The sequence below is a fragment of the Colossoma macropomum genome, unplaced genomic scaffold (assembly GCF_904425465.1).
Source record: "Colossoma macropomum unplaced genomic scaffold, Colossoma_macropomum, whole genome shotgun sequence".
NCBI lineage: Eukaryota > Metazoa > Chordata > Actinopteri > Characiformes > Serrasalmidae > Colossoma > Colossoma macropomum.
In genome coordinates this window covers 4,576,412-4,589,890 of record NW_023494805.1, presented here as the reverse complement: position 1 = coordinate 4,589,890, position 13,479 = coordinate 4,576,412, and the positions used below count along the sequence as shown (strand labels likewise).

Here is a 13,479-nt window from a genome sequence, read left to right as displayed (position 1 = left end):
AATCTGGATGTTTGGTGTAATTTTGTTGCATTCATAAAAAGTCAGAAAATGAAAAAGTGAACTGAGGAGAAAAGTTTGCTAAACTGCCTTAGGAATCAAAATAACTTGGTGAAAAATACTGGCCTGTGATTTGGATCTAATAATGAGATTCATGACATGTTTGTCCACCGTACAGTTCTGTGATTATGCATTTTGGCCCTTAGTTACTGAATAATATGCAGCAGATTCCAAACGATTTATATGAGACATTGAATAATTCATAGTAGATAATGATCGATTTAAATTGATTGTTGAACGTTTATAGCAATTACTGAAAAATTAGAATAGACGCTGAATAATTTATAGTAGACACTGAATAATTTATAGTAGACACAGAATGATTTATAGTAAGCAGTCATTCATAACAAGCATTAGCTGATAAAGAAGCAGGATTACATTCAGTGCAGCTGGGAGGCATTTTGTGGATAATTAATGTAACAGAGTGTTTTTGTGATCATAACCCAGCCAAAAGTTCTGAACGCAGACATTTTGGGCCCCTTAATCAAAGACACAAACAATAAGTCCAGTCCAGCAAGACCTGATGTAACAGTGCAGAATCCTCCCAGAGTCAAGTTCATTATAATAGTAACAGATGTGTAAATAGGTGTATTTGCATTATGTATTATATATGTGGTGGAGAATTCACACCCAGCACTGCCTCACTGTGCTCACTACAGTGCTGTGAGCATTTTTCACACTGACTTCAACAACTACTCATCAGGTGAACAGTACAGAACAGTCACAGTGACCCAATAACATCAAAACTTCAGTAATTTTACAGTTAAGTTTACTGATCCAGATGTTTCAGACTCTTCATTTCATTTAATCAAATATCTGATTCAGTGATGCGTTCACAAGTGAACTTTATCATCTTCTCCATCAGTGAGACTCAGAGATTCAGTCAGAGCGAGTTTAGGGGGATTACACTCTGCTCGTCTAGATTTAATGTAATAAACCTTTAATTTAGTGAATTTAGCATCTTTGGTACCAGCTAACTAACTCTTCACAAAGTCACTGATTGTTCTGTGGTTCCTTCAGTGGTTCTGAGGTTCCGTTGGTGTTTCTGTTGTTTGGAACAGACAATCAAGGCACTAATGAACACTGTCCAGCCACTATGCTAGGGGGCACTCTAAGCTGCTCCCAGGCCAATTTGGAGATATAATCCCTCCAGTGGGTCCTAGAACGACATTGGGGCCCTGTCTCCACCGGGAGGCGGCTAGGGGGCATCCTGAAACTTGAACATGACCCGTCAACACCACAAAAAAAGTATTTACTTTCATTTTTAATTTTACTTTAATTTTCAGATGAATTAATGAAGAATTTTACTGGATTATGGAAAAACTTGGTTATTCACTTTCCATACATTTTGAGATTAAAATCAGACACTCAGCAAACCAGCATAACTAGCATGAAGTGTGTAATATATTATAGAATTGTTAAATTATATTAACATATTTTCCCACGGATGAATGACTTATTTATACATATTTACATATTTGTTTTGATATATTAGAAAAAGCAGATTGGGATGATGTAATTCAGCTGGTAAATATCCGCCTCCTGCTGGCCAAAACCTGCAAGTACAACAAACCACCGTCATGATAAAGCGGGAGTGGCCTCATGACGTCACGCAGGAGAGACGAAGGTAAAGCAGAGCTGTTTCATAAACAGAATTCAGTTCGTTGCAACTGGACACGATCTTCAATTTGAAGGTTCTCCATTCAGGAAACTCAGTTAAAGATAAACTGAAGAAGCAGAAAAGCAGACCAAAGGAGAGAAAGTGAAAGTGGTAATGAGTCTAAGTTTCTTACTGTCTGTTACTGAAAATACATCCAGATGTTCAGATCATTTCTGCCATCACTGTTGTTCGTGTTTTCTCTGTTATTTTATTACATTTTAAATGCTCTAATTCTGTTAATTGTATTTAACATTTGAAGCTGTGATCATTTGTTCAGCTACAGATTCATGATTAACAGGTAGAATGTGAATCTGATCAGTCAGACTAATGTGACTGATTTAAGATCATTACACTTCCTAAGAAACACCCTTATTGGTTACATTTATATAAACATCACACAACACTTTATACGCATTGACTAAGAAAGATGTAGGAAGTTTTCTTTGGTCTCAAATCTCCCTCATGGTGTCTCTGTGTCTCCTCTGTCAGTCATGTCTTCCTCCAGCAGTCTCCTGTCTGAAGATCAGCCCCAGTGCTCTATCTGTCTGGATGTGTTCACTGATCCAGTCTCTACTCCATGTGGACACAACTTCTGCATGGTCTGTCTCAAAGAGTGCTGGGACAGCAGTTCACGCTGCCAGTGTCCAGTTTGTAAGACAGAATTCCCAACAAGACTTGAACTATCCGTGAACGCGTTCATCTCTAGACTGGCTGCTCAGTTCAAGAAGTCAGTTCAGGTCAAATCCAGCAGAGCTCCAGAGAAACCTGACAAATCTCAGGTTCTCTGCGATGCCTGCTGTGAAAAAAGTGCAGCTCTGAAGTCCTGCCTGATCTGTATGGCCTCTTACTGCAAGACTCATCTGGAACCTCATGAGAGAATCGCTTCATTCAGGAAACACAAACTGATGGACCCTGTGGAGAACCTGGAGGACTACATCTGCCAGAAACATGAGAGACCCCTGGAGCTGTTCTGTAGAGACGACCAGACGAGTGTGTGTCAGCTCTGCACTGAGACAGACCACAAGACTCACAGCACTGTTCCTATAGAGGAGGAGAGTGGAGAGAGGAAGGTGACGGACACTCAAAGAAATTTTAACTCTTCTCTGTTGTTTTTGCATAAGGAAAGTTATTCTAATTAATGCATGGAATTGTTCTAATTTGTCTTTTTTATAGACTCAGCTGGGAAAGACACAGGCAGAAGTTCAGCAGATGATTCAGGACTGACTGAAGAAGACTGAGGAAATGAAAGAGTCTGTAGAGCTTAACAAGGTGAGTCTCAACTGAATTTCAACATGTCTTTCTCTATGAAAACAATTCAGTCAGGTTTTATATCAATTCTGACAGAAGTTGTCAGTGACGAATGACAGAATAGTTAGGAAAATACAGTATCAGTGCTCGTCTTCTTGAATATGTTGCATTTGACATCCTAAATCAGTACAGACTGGACTGTCTGGAAATGTTCTGAAGTGATATTACTTGTACATACAACCCCGTTTCCAAAAAAGACGGGCCGCTGTGCAGAATATAAATAAAAATAGAATGCAATGATATGTAAATCTCATAGACTCGTATTTTATTCACAATAGAACATAGAACACATATCAGATACTGAAAGTGAGACATTTTACCATTTCATGAAAAATATTAACTCATTTAGAACTTGATGGCAGCAACGCATCTGAATAAAGTTGGGACAGGGCCGTGTCTACCATTGTGTAGCATCCCCTCTTCTTTTAACAACAGCCTGTAAACATCTGGGAAGTGAGGAGACCAATTGCTGCAGTTTTGGAAGAGAAAGTTTGACCCATTCTTGTCTGATGTAGGATTCTGTCTGCTCAACAGTCCTTTACTGTACTTTGCCAGATTTTTTGTTTCATGATGCTCCAAATGTTTCCTATTGGTGAAAGGTCTGGACTACAGGCAGGTCTGTTCAGCACCTGGACTCTTCTTCTGCAAAGCCATGCTGTTGTGGTGGATGCTGGTGTAGTTTAGCATTGTCTTGCTGAAAAATGCAAGGCCTTCTTTGAAAAAGACACTGTCTGGATGGCAGCACATGTTGCTTAAACCTGTATATTTCGTTCAGCATTAATGGTGCCTTCAAAGATGTGCAAGTTACCCATGCCATGTGCACTGATGCTCCACCATACCGTCATGGATGCTGGCTTTTGAACTGTGTGCTAATAATAAGCTGGGAGGTTTTTAGCGTGGAGGATGCAGTGTCTATGATTTCCAAAAAGAATTTCAAATTTTGATTCATTAGACCACAGGACACTTTTCCACTTTGCCTCCATGTCAAATGTGCTTGGGCCCAGAGAAGTTGCCAGCGTTTCTGGATACTGTTCATATATGATTTCTTCTTTGCATGATACAGCTTTAACTTGCGTTTATGGATTGCACGGTCCATCCAGTATTGACCATCAGCCTTGTCCCTTGTGTACAAGGATTTTTCCAGATCCTCTAAATCTTTTTGTAACGCGACACAACGACGCAGACGCTTGCAGATAAAAGGTGAATGAGAGGCTTTACTAGTGAAGACAGAATCCACAAACGTAGTCAGGTCACAGGCAATAGTCAGATCCAGAAAAGACAAAATACACAAAAACACAAACATAACCAAGCAAAAGTATCCAAAAAGGGGTCAGGCAAAAGGCAGGTCAAAACACACAGCAGAAAGGTCAGAATAGGAACAGACAGTCAGAAATAAACGCTCAGTAGCTCTGTGAGAAGAAGCAACACCTCGCAAAGAGACTAACTACAAGCCTGGGCTTTAAGCTGAACTAATCAGGGAAGAACAGGTGAAAACAATCAGTACTCTGGGGAACTGGAGCGCTGGTTGGAGCGCAAGAGCGGGGCTGGCATCACGTGATCTCCCAGAGGATTCTGGGAGATGGAGTCCATAGAGAGTTCAGAGCCTACAGGAGTCGTGACACTTTTGATGATAGTATGTACTATACATAGTGGGATATCCAAAGTCTATGCAATTTTACATTGAGGAACATATTTCTGAAATTGTTTCATAATTTTTAGATGCAGTTTTTTGCGGATTGGTGAACCTTTGCCCATCTTTGCTTCTGAGAGACTCTCTAAAATGCTCTTTTTATACCCCGTCATATGAGTTAGTCCAGAGGACACATTGTCCATCAATTCCAAAAAAATTTCAAATGTTGATTCGTTGGACCACAGGACACTTTTCTACTTCCCCTCAGTCCATTTTAAATGAGCTTGGGCCCAGAGAAGGTGGCGGTGTTTCTAGATTTTGTTTATGTACAGTTTGTTCTTTGCTTTTTAGAGTTTTAACTTGCATTTGTGAATGAACTGTGTTCACAGACAGTGTTTTTCAGAAGTGTTTCTAAGTCCATGCAGTGATTTCCACTATAGAATCATGTCTGTTTTTAATGCAGTGCTGCCTGACAGCCCAAAGATCACGGCCAGCAAAAACTGGTTTTTGGCCTTGTCCCTTACATACAGAGATTTCTCCAGATTCTCTGAATCTTTTAAAGATATTATGTACTGTAGATGATGAAAAGCAAAAGTCCTTTGCTATTTTATGTTGAGAACCGTTATTCTTTAATTGTTGCACTGTTTGATCATGCAGCCTTTCACAGAGTGGTGAATCTCTCCCCCTCTTTACTTCTGAAAGACTCCACCTCTCTGAGATGCTCTTTTATACCCAGTCATGTTACTGATCAATCAACCACTAGGTGTTTTTTAGCATTACACAACTTAACCATGTTGCTGGCATCAAATTCAAAATAGGCATATATTTTTCAAAAAACAATAAAATTTGTCAGTTTCAACATTTGCAATTACATTTCTGTTGCACCTGGTGAGCTGTTGATCTATTGGTTACTGCTTATCCAGTATAATGAGCTTTTATAAAACCTTCTAATATGTAAATATTTTAACTTAATGCTTCTAAACTGTGGAATTCTCTCCTGCAAGACATTCCTCAGATATCCTTAGTTAAAAATGAAGCTTAAAATGGCTTTTTCTGCATTAAAATTCCTTGTTTTACTCACAATTTGTTTCTTCCTTGTATAAGTGTTTTACTTTCTTTATTATTCTCTATTGTTCTTTTATGGTAATTTTTATTTTTATTGTCTCCTGTTAGAAAAGCTCAGAGAAGGAGAAAGCAGACAGTGTGGAGGTCTTCAGAGCTCTGCTGCGCTGCATTGAGAGAAGCCAGGCGGAGCTGCTTGAGGTGATGGAGGAGAAGCAGAAAGCAGCAGAGAGGCAGGCTGAAGAGTTCATTAAAGAGCTGGAGCAGGAAATCACTGAGCTAAAGAGGAGAGACACTGAGCTGGAGCAGCTCTCCCACACTGAGGACCACCTCCACCTCCTACAGGTCAGAGTCCCTCTGTTTCTCAATAGTAATGCAGTCCATCACAGGACAGCACTCCCCATGCTGAGGGGTTTCTCCTCTCTCCTGCTGGACTGTAGGTTTACCCGTCCCTCTGCAGCCCTCCACACACCAAGAACTGGACTGACGTCAGGATTAACACTCATCTGAGGGTGGAGACTCTGAGGAGAGCTCTGTCTCAGCTTCAGGAACAGCTCAGTAAGGAGATGGAGAAGATTCCTGAGATCAGTAAGTATTTACTGATCAGTGAGACATTTTAGTGTTCAAGTCAAAGTCAAAGTGAGCTTTATTGTCATATCTTCTCATCACAGATGTGTTGAGAGAGGAACAAAATGTAGTTTCTCCAGGACACGGTGCTGCATTTAACACAGAACAGCAGCAGAAAACAGGGCAGACAGACAATCAACACAAACTATACAAGCACTGTACAATGAACTTTCCCTAAATTTACAATAACTGCAACTATACAACCATTGAGCTCAGGACAAAAGAGAGGAAACAGACCATCTGTTGGTCCACAGCAGCAATGATAGAGCTGTGTGTATTGTTTATTGATAATTAACAACAGTTTGTAATGCAGTCATAAAATTATTCAGGCAGTGTACAGATTAAAGTGACTGTGCATATAAAGTGAGTGAGGTTAAAGGTTTACAGTAAAGTGGCTGAGTGCGGAAGTTAAAGTGCAGCAGATAAAGTGAGTAGAATGACTGAGGAGGTATTTAGGTGAGAATGTTTAAAGGTCCATCAGGTAGATCCAAGAATCTGTTCATGAGTCTGTTGGACTTGACCCTGATGCTCTGTAGTCTTCTTCCAGATGGGAGTGGTGTAAACAGGCCATGCGGTGGATGAGAGGGATCCTTCTTGATGCTGCATGCTTTCCTTTTACACCATTTATTGTAGATGTCCTTAATGGCAGGGAAGCTTGACCCAGTGATGGACTGGGCAGTCTTCACTACCCACTGCAGTGCTTTCCAGTCTGAGATGGAGCCGTTTCCATACCAGACAGTGTTGCTGCAGGTCATGATGCTCTCTATGAAGCCCTCTTCAGTCTCTTTAGGAAGTAGAGGCGCTGTTGTGCCTTCTTCACTAAGAAGGAAGAGGTCAGGGACCAGGAGAGATGGTCAGTGATGTGCACTCCCATGAACTTCAAGCTGAACTTGAAGCAACTGTAGTGCCACCAGCTGTGGTGGCTGGCCAGACCCCCCCATCTGGGTCAAGACCAAACCCCCTCCAAGACCCCCCCCTTCAGCTTCATTCCTTTTGTTTACTGTACAGCCTCAGGCCGTCTGTTTGACCTGTTTCTTTCAATACATTTTCTTACTGTAAAGTTCTAAACAAACAAGACACACCGTCCTAACAGTAGCTCACCCTCATTGGCTAGTATTAACACATTACAATGAACAGGTGGCCAGAATAAAACAGACAAACAGTTCCTTTTGACCCACTTTATTCATATTTCAGACCACCACTGTCCACAAAAGTCCACAAAATGTAAAACTGAACATTATAACATTGTAAAATGAGGTCAACCCAGCCTCCTCACGGCGTGCTAAGTTAGCCTGAATAGTCTGCTCCACCGACAACTGTTTCTTTCGGCACTTTGGCTCAACTTGGCTCTGCCTGTTCACACAATGTTCATCCACTTCCTGTAACTGTCATTTCAAATTAAAAGCCCTTTGCAAAGTTTTGTAATTGGGACTTAAGGACACTTTGTAATATTCTGAAGCAGCAGCGGCAAAATATATATAACAAACAATGTGTTTGGTAATGTAGTCATGAGTGAGCAGAGTGAACAGCAGAGGACTCATTACACAGCCCTGGGGGGCTCCGGTGTTCAGAGTGATGGAGTGGGATAATCTGTTCTGGATCCTGACCGTCTGAGGTCTGTTACTCAAAACGTCTAGAATCCAGTCACAGAGAGATTAGCTTAGTCCAAGTGAGTGGAGTTTGCTGATTAGCTTCTTGGGTAAGATGGTGTTGAATGCTGAGCTGAAGTCAATAAGCAGCATTTTAGCATGAATTTCCTTGTTGTCCAATTTAGTGGGGGTCCAGTGTTGATGGAATGGATTGCTTAGTGTGTGCCTTAACCAGCTGCTCAAAGCCCTCATGACAGTTGGGGTTAGTGTAACCGGGTGGTAATCATTAAGGCTGGTGACTGAGGACTCTGGCACTGGGATGATGGTGGCTGATTTGAAGCATGTTGGGACAGCAGCCCACCAGGGAGATACTGAAGATGTGTGTGAAGACAGCAGCCAGCTGGTGGATGCATTGCTTAAGCACACAGCCAGGAATGTTGTCAGGGCCTGCAGCTTTATGTGGGTGCACCCTCAGCAGGGATCTCCTCACATCAGCTGCATTCACAAACAGCACCTGGTCACTTGGGGGACACTACTAAATGGTCATAGAAGCTGTTTAAAGCACCTGGGAGAGCAGAGTCATTAGTGCAGGCGAGTTGATTCTTCCCTTTATAGTGTTGTTTACTAAGTAGCGATGATGTGAAGATGAGGTGAAGGAGAACTCCGCTGACACTGTGTTGCCAGTAAGATGTTTATTACAAAGTAAAACAGTATCATATCAAGCACTATAAAGTACCTGAGAGAGGATCCGTGCCAATTCTAAATGTCCCCTCTCGTACAGAATATTCCAGCTGCTTATATATTGGACCTGTTGTTGAAGAAGGGAGAAAGTGAGAGGCCTACTTCCTATGGGGCTTTGGACCAGGGGGCCCCTTAATTTAAACATTCCTAACCCCTGCAAAAACAGAGCACACAGAGAACTCCAGGCCCCAACTTATGCTGAAAGAGTGTTTTTACCTTCTTCTATAAAAATGTTCCTTTTAAATATACTTCAATAGTCAGTGGTAATTTGAAAGCCCCGCCACGTAGGTCGTGGGTCAGTTGTTGTGAAGTGTTCCTGTATTTTTTAGAGCACATGAAGTCTTGGCTCTCTTGATGCCAACAATGAGGCCCTGAGTGTTGCTCTGTCACCTGATCTGAATGCAACATTGTAGGCCTTTAGCAGGAAATAGACCTCAGCGTTCAGCCAGGGCTTCTGTTTTGGTAGTTTGGTGACAGTTCTTGTGATCACTACATCATTACACTTGTTTAAATAGCCAGAGACAGACGATGCTTATTCATCGAAGTCTGTGTGATCCCTCCATGTAGCAGCATCCTTGATCATACTCCAGTCAGTGCAGCTGAAACAGTCCTGTAGCGCTGAAACTGCTCTGTCCACACTTTGATGGTTTTGACTGGTTTCTCTTTGTTGGTAAGCAGGGAACGTCACACTGTTGTGATCTGAGAGTCTGAGGTGGAGGTTTATGCTCCCTTTGTTTTGGTGTAAACAGGGTCCACTGTATTCTCTCGCGTAGTTGGGATGGAAATATGTTGGGAAAATTTGGGGAGAATGTTCCTCAAGTTTACGTGGTTGAAGTGACAGTGTTGAAACTCTCAGGGTGTTGGTTTTGAGCTGTGCTGACTGCATCATAGATGTAAACTCTGAGGATGAAGACAGTAGAGAGCTCTCTCTGTAAATAATGGGGCCGACACTTTATCGTTACGTATTTCACTGCTGCAGAACAGCAGCTAGAAATTACAGAAATGTTCAGCAGAAATGAGTTTTTAGGTGGAATAATTCAAAACGTCATTTAGATTCTGATACTCAAAATGAAAGTTTGGGACGTGGAGCATTTGCATGTTTAATTATTCTTTTTTTTAATTATAGATTTTTTTATAGATTCGAATAACAATTTATACCATCCTTTATTTTTCTAAAACAGAAATGAAGAGAGTTCAACAATATGCAGGTGTGTGAATTCTCAGTGATTATTATATTTAAGTAAAAATATATGAGTCTGCTCGATTATATGATGTTTAGTGTTAAATGTGTTTAACTTGTGTTTTTCTCTCAGTGGATGTGACTCTGGATCCTGATTCAGCTCATCCTGAACTCATTCTGTCTGATGATGGAAAACAAGTGAGACTTGGAGACGAACTACAGAATCTCCCTGACAAACCAGAGAGGTTTGATTATTGTCCCACTGTGCTGGGAAAGGAGGGGTTCTCCTCAGGGAGATTTTACTATGAGGTTCAGGTCAGAGGGAAGACTGAGTGGGATTTAGGAGTGACCACAGAGTCCAGTAACAGGAAGGGACAGATTACACTGAGTCCTGAGGATGGATACTGGATTGTGGTTCTGAGAAATGAGACTGAATATACAGCTGCAGAATCTCCTTGTGTCCCTCTGTCCCTGAAACAGGCTCCCCAGAAGGTGGGGGTGTTTGTGGATTATGAGGAGGGTCTGGTCTCCTTCTATGATGTTGAGGCCAATTCTCATATCTACTCTTTCACTGGTCAGTCTTTTGCTGAGAAACTCTATCCGTACTTCTGTCCCAGCCTCTATAATAGAGGCAACAACTCAGCACCACTGATCATCACACCTGTTAAACATAATACATGAAGTTCATTTTTCTGCAGTAAAACCTTTTTAAGTTAGAAAATCTTGCACTCTGACATTTGAGGTGGCATATTTCAAAAAATAAATAAATAATAAACTAAGAATAACGTTTTAAAAATGAACCAAGTCATCAACCAATGAACCAAGTCAATGCATCAAGTTTCCATTAAATTATCAGAAATTACTTAAGAAGTTTAAAAATGTTGAATTATTTACTGCTCACAGTTACATCCTGAGGCTCTGAGTTAAACACAGTCATCCTGAGAAGTTCTGCTGATTCTGTCAGACTAGAACTTTCTCTGGAGTCTACATATTTTCAGTTTTCCAGCTGTGTTTCATCCAGCTGTTGAACACAGTGTCTAGTTTTGAGAGTCTTCTGGGCTGTAGATAAAAAAAAACACACAGAAGTTATTCTGAATGTTAAAACCCAAATAAGATCTTCAACGCTGAGTTTCAGCCTGGTTCTGAGGTTCTTTTATTGGTTCTGAGGTTCTTTTATCGGTTCTGTGGTTCCTTTAGTAGTTCTGTGGTTTGGAACAGGAAATCAAAGACACTAATGCACAGTAACACTTCTTATCAGTGCAGTGAAGCTCCTGAGAGTCAGACAGATAAATATGAGGAAGTTTACAGTGTTTAGAAAAGTGTGTTTCACTCAGTTCTGCAGCTTTAATCATGTTTGTGTGAAGTAACAGGTGTTCAGATGTGGTTTGTGCTTTGACTTCTCTGACTCCTCAGCTCAGAGCTAAAACCCATGACATCACTACCTCACTCTGTACCACAGCTGCTCTAATTCACATTCATTCAGCAGATCTTAATGTACAACAATTCTTGTTTCTATCAAATTGTATCATCATGTTCTGTTATATTATATAGGTTTTCTATTCAGTGCAGTTCTTCACTACAGTGTGTTAAGAATCTGTATTACCTGGGAAACGTGTCTCGATTCTTTATGTAAAAAGTAAATGATTGTAACCTGAAAAACGTGTGTTTATTATTATTATTCTGAGCAGCAAATCAATAGTAAGTCAGAGTGTGTAGTTCCAGACCACTGGACCCCAGTGCGGACCCTCTAGTGTGTGATAGACTGTCCAGCTCAGCCGATCACAGGCTTCCTTCTTCTGACAGAGTCTGACTGTGTATGAACAGTTGAATAAACCTTCTTTTCTAATCAGCTTTCTTTTATTTTGCCTGATCTTGTAGCCATGTGGACCCACACGTAGGTCAGCTCTGCTAATATGTTTAGTGAGGCCATGAGCTACAGATCAGGCACAACGAAGGGCAGCAAGTAGAAAAAGAAGTTTCATTTAACAGTTTGGACACAGCCTCTGAGAGCCGGGGCAGCTTGTTCCTCAGGGTGATCGAACAACACGCCACCAAAGGAGGGAGGGAGGAAATTGTTCTATCACGTTCTACCACAGTGTTACACTATCTGTGACTGTTCTAGACAGTTTATCCTGCCTCTGAATATCACAGTCCAATCAGCGTCAAGCTGTGTTCCATGCAGTCCCACCCCTTTCAGGCGATTTCAGTCTGGTTGAAAATGGCCCAGATTCCTCTGATAGACTCTCATATGAGGCAGTTTTTTCAAACTGTAGGCACTGCAATGCAATCTGTACATATGTAACCTGGGCTGCATTCAGCCCTGACCAAACAATGACTCCTTACTTATAAGACTGGCCAAACTCCTGACCTAAGCACCTGTAAATATTAGTAACAAGTAACTTACCTGTATTTTCACAGAGATGAATGAATTTTTAATGTGTTTCTTCGATATATTGGTATATTGGTATAATGAAGGTCAGTTGGTAAATATCTACGACCTGCTGGCCAAAATACGCAAGTACAACAAATAGATGGGCGTGGCCTCATGATGTCACTCCAGAGAAACAAGTAAAGCAAAGCTGTTTCACAAAGATAATTCAGTTCCTCACAGCAGGACAGTTTCCAAACTGAAGTTCTTACAGTCGGGGAAACTCAGTTAAACTCTACAGATGAATTCTATAGAAGAAAAAACCAGACCAAAGGAGAAAAAGTGAAAGTGGTAGATAAAAGTTCAGAACATTTCTGCCTTCACTGTTGTGAATTTTAGCCATTATTTTTCTTAAACTTCCACAAATGTCTTTTTTCTTGACATTTAGATATAAAAACACAAAAAAATGTACAATAGCTTTTTGTTAATGGATTAAGAATCGTCATTGGAGGAAGGAGATTTGAAACCTGCCAGATCTCAGTGCTCTGTGATTTCGGCTGTGAAAGGAAATGTGCAATTTTTTTTATATATTTAGCTTCACTCAGAACAGAACCTGTATTCGGAATTTTCTTTTTCTCAAAAAACACTGATGAAAAGATGAAGATAAACTGAACATGCAGCTTCAAAACTGCAGCATCTTCTTCAAAGTGTTGATTTCAGTGAAAACAGTTAAACTGCTCGTTTCCACATGAAGTACAACAAACTATCACCATACGTACATGGGAGTGGCCTCATGACGTCCCTCAGGAGAAACGAAACTCATGAGGGCTGATTCATAAACAGAATTCAGTTCTTCCAGCAGGACACAGTTTCCAGTTTGAAGGTTCTCCAGTCAGATAAACTCAGTTAAACTCTACAGATCAACTCTGAAGAAGCAGAAAAGCAGACCAAAGGAGAGAAAGTGAAAGTGGTAATGTGTCTAAGTTTCTTACTGTCTGTTACTGAAAATACATCCAGATGTTCAGATCATTTCTACCATCACTGTTGTTCGTGTTTTGTCTGTTACTTTTCTTACATTTTTTAATGCTTTGTCACTTTTATTTAACAGTTGAAGCTGTGATCATTTGTTCAGCTACAGATTCATGATTAACAGGTAGAATGTGAATCTGATCAGTCAGACTAATATGATTAAGATGAGTACTCCATCTCTTCTTAATTCATGTAATTATTTTTTTGACTAAGAATTGTCATGAAAAA

General features: G+C 40.7%; 2 protein-coding genes across 3 annotated transcripts in view; one reads left to right on the top strand and one right to left on the bottom strand.

The window, feature by feature from the left end:
- Nucleotides 1-13,479, bottom strand: part of LOC118825974 (E3 ubiquitin-protein ligase TRIM39-like) — a 424,414-nt gene that overhangs the window by 152,404 nt on the left and 258,531 nt on the right. The gene's annotated exons all lie outside the window — the stretch shown is intronic.
- LOC118825973 (E3 ubiquitin-protein ligase TRIM39-like) lies at nt 1,450-12,872 on the top strand. Its single transcript, XM_036596852.1, is given in 7 exon segments — nt 1,450-1,828; nt 2,207-2,787; nt 2,891-2,986; nt 5,829-6,062; nt 6,158-6,305; nt 9,856-9,882; nt 9,988-12,872. Coding segments are annotated over 6 exon segments (1,632 nt in total). The 5' UTR covers nt 1,450-1,828; nt 2,207-2,208; the 3' UTR covers nt 10,536-12,872.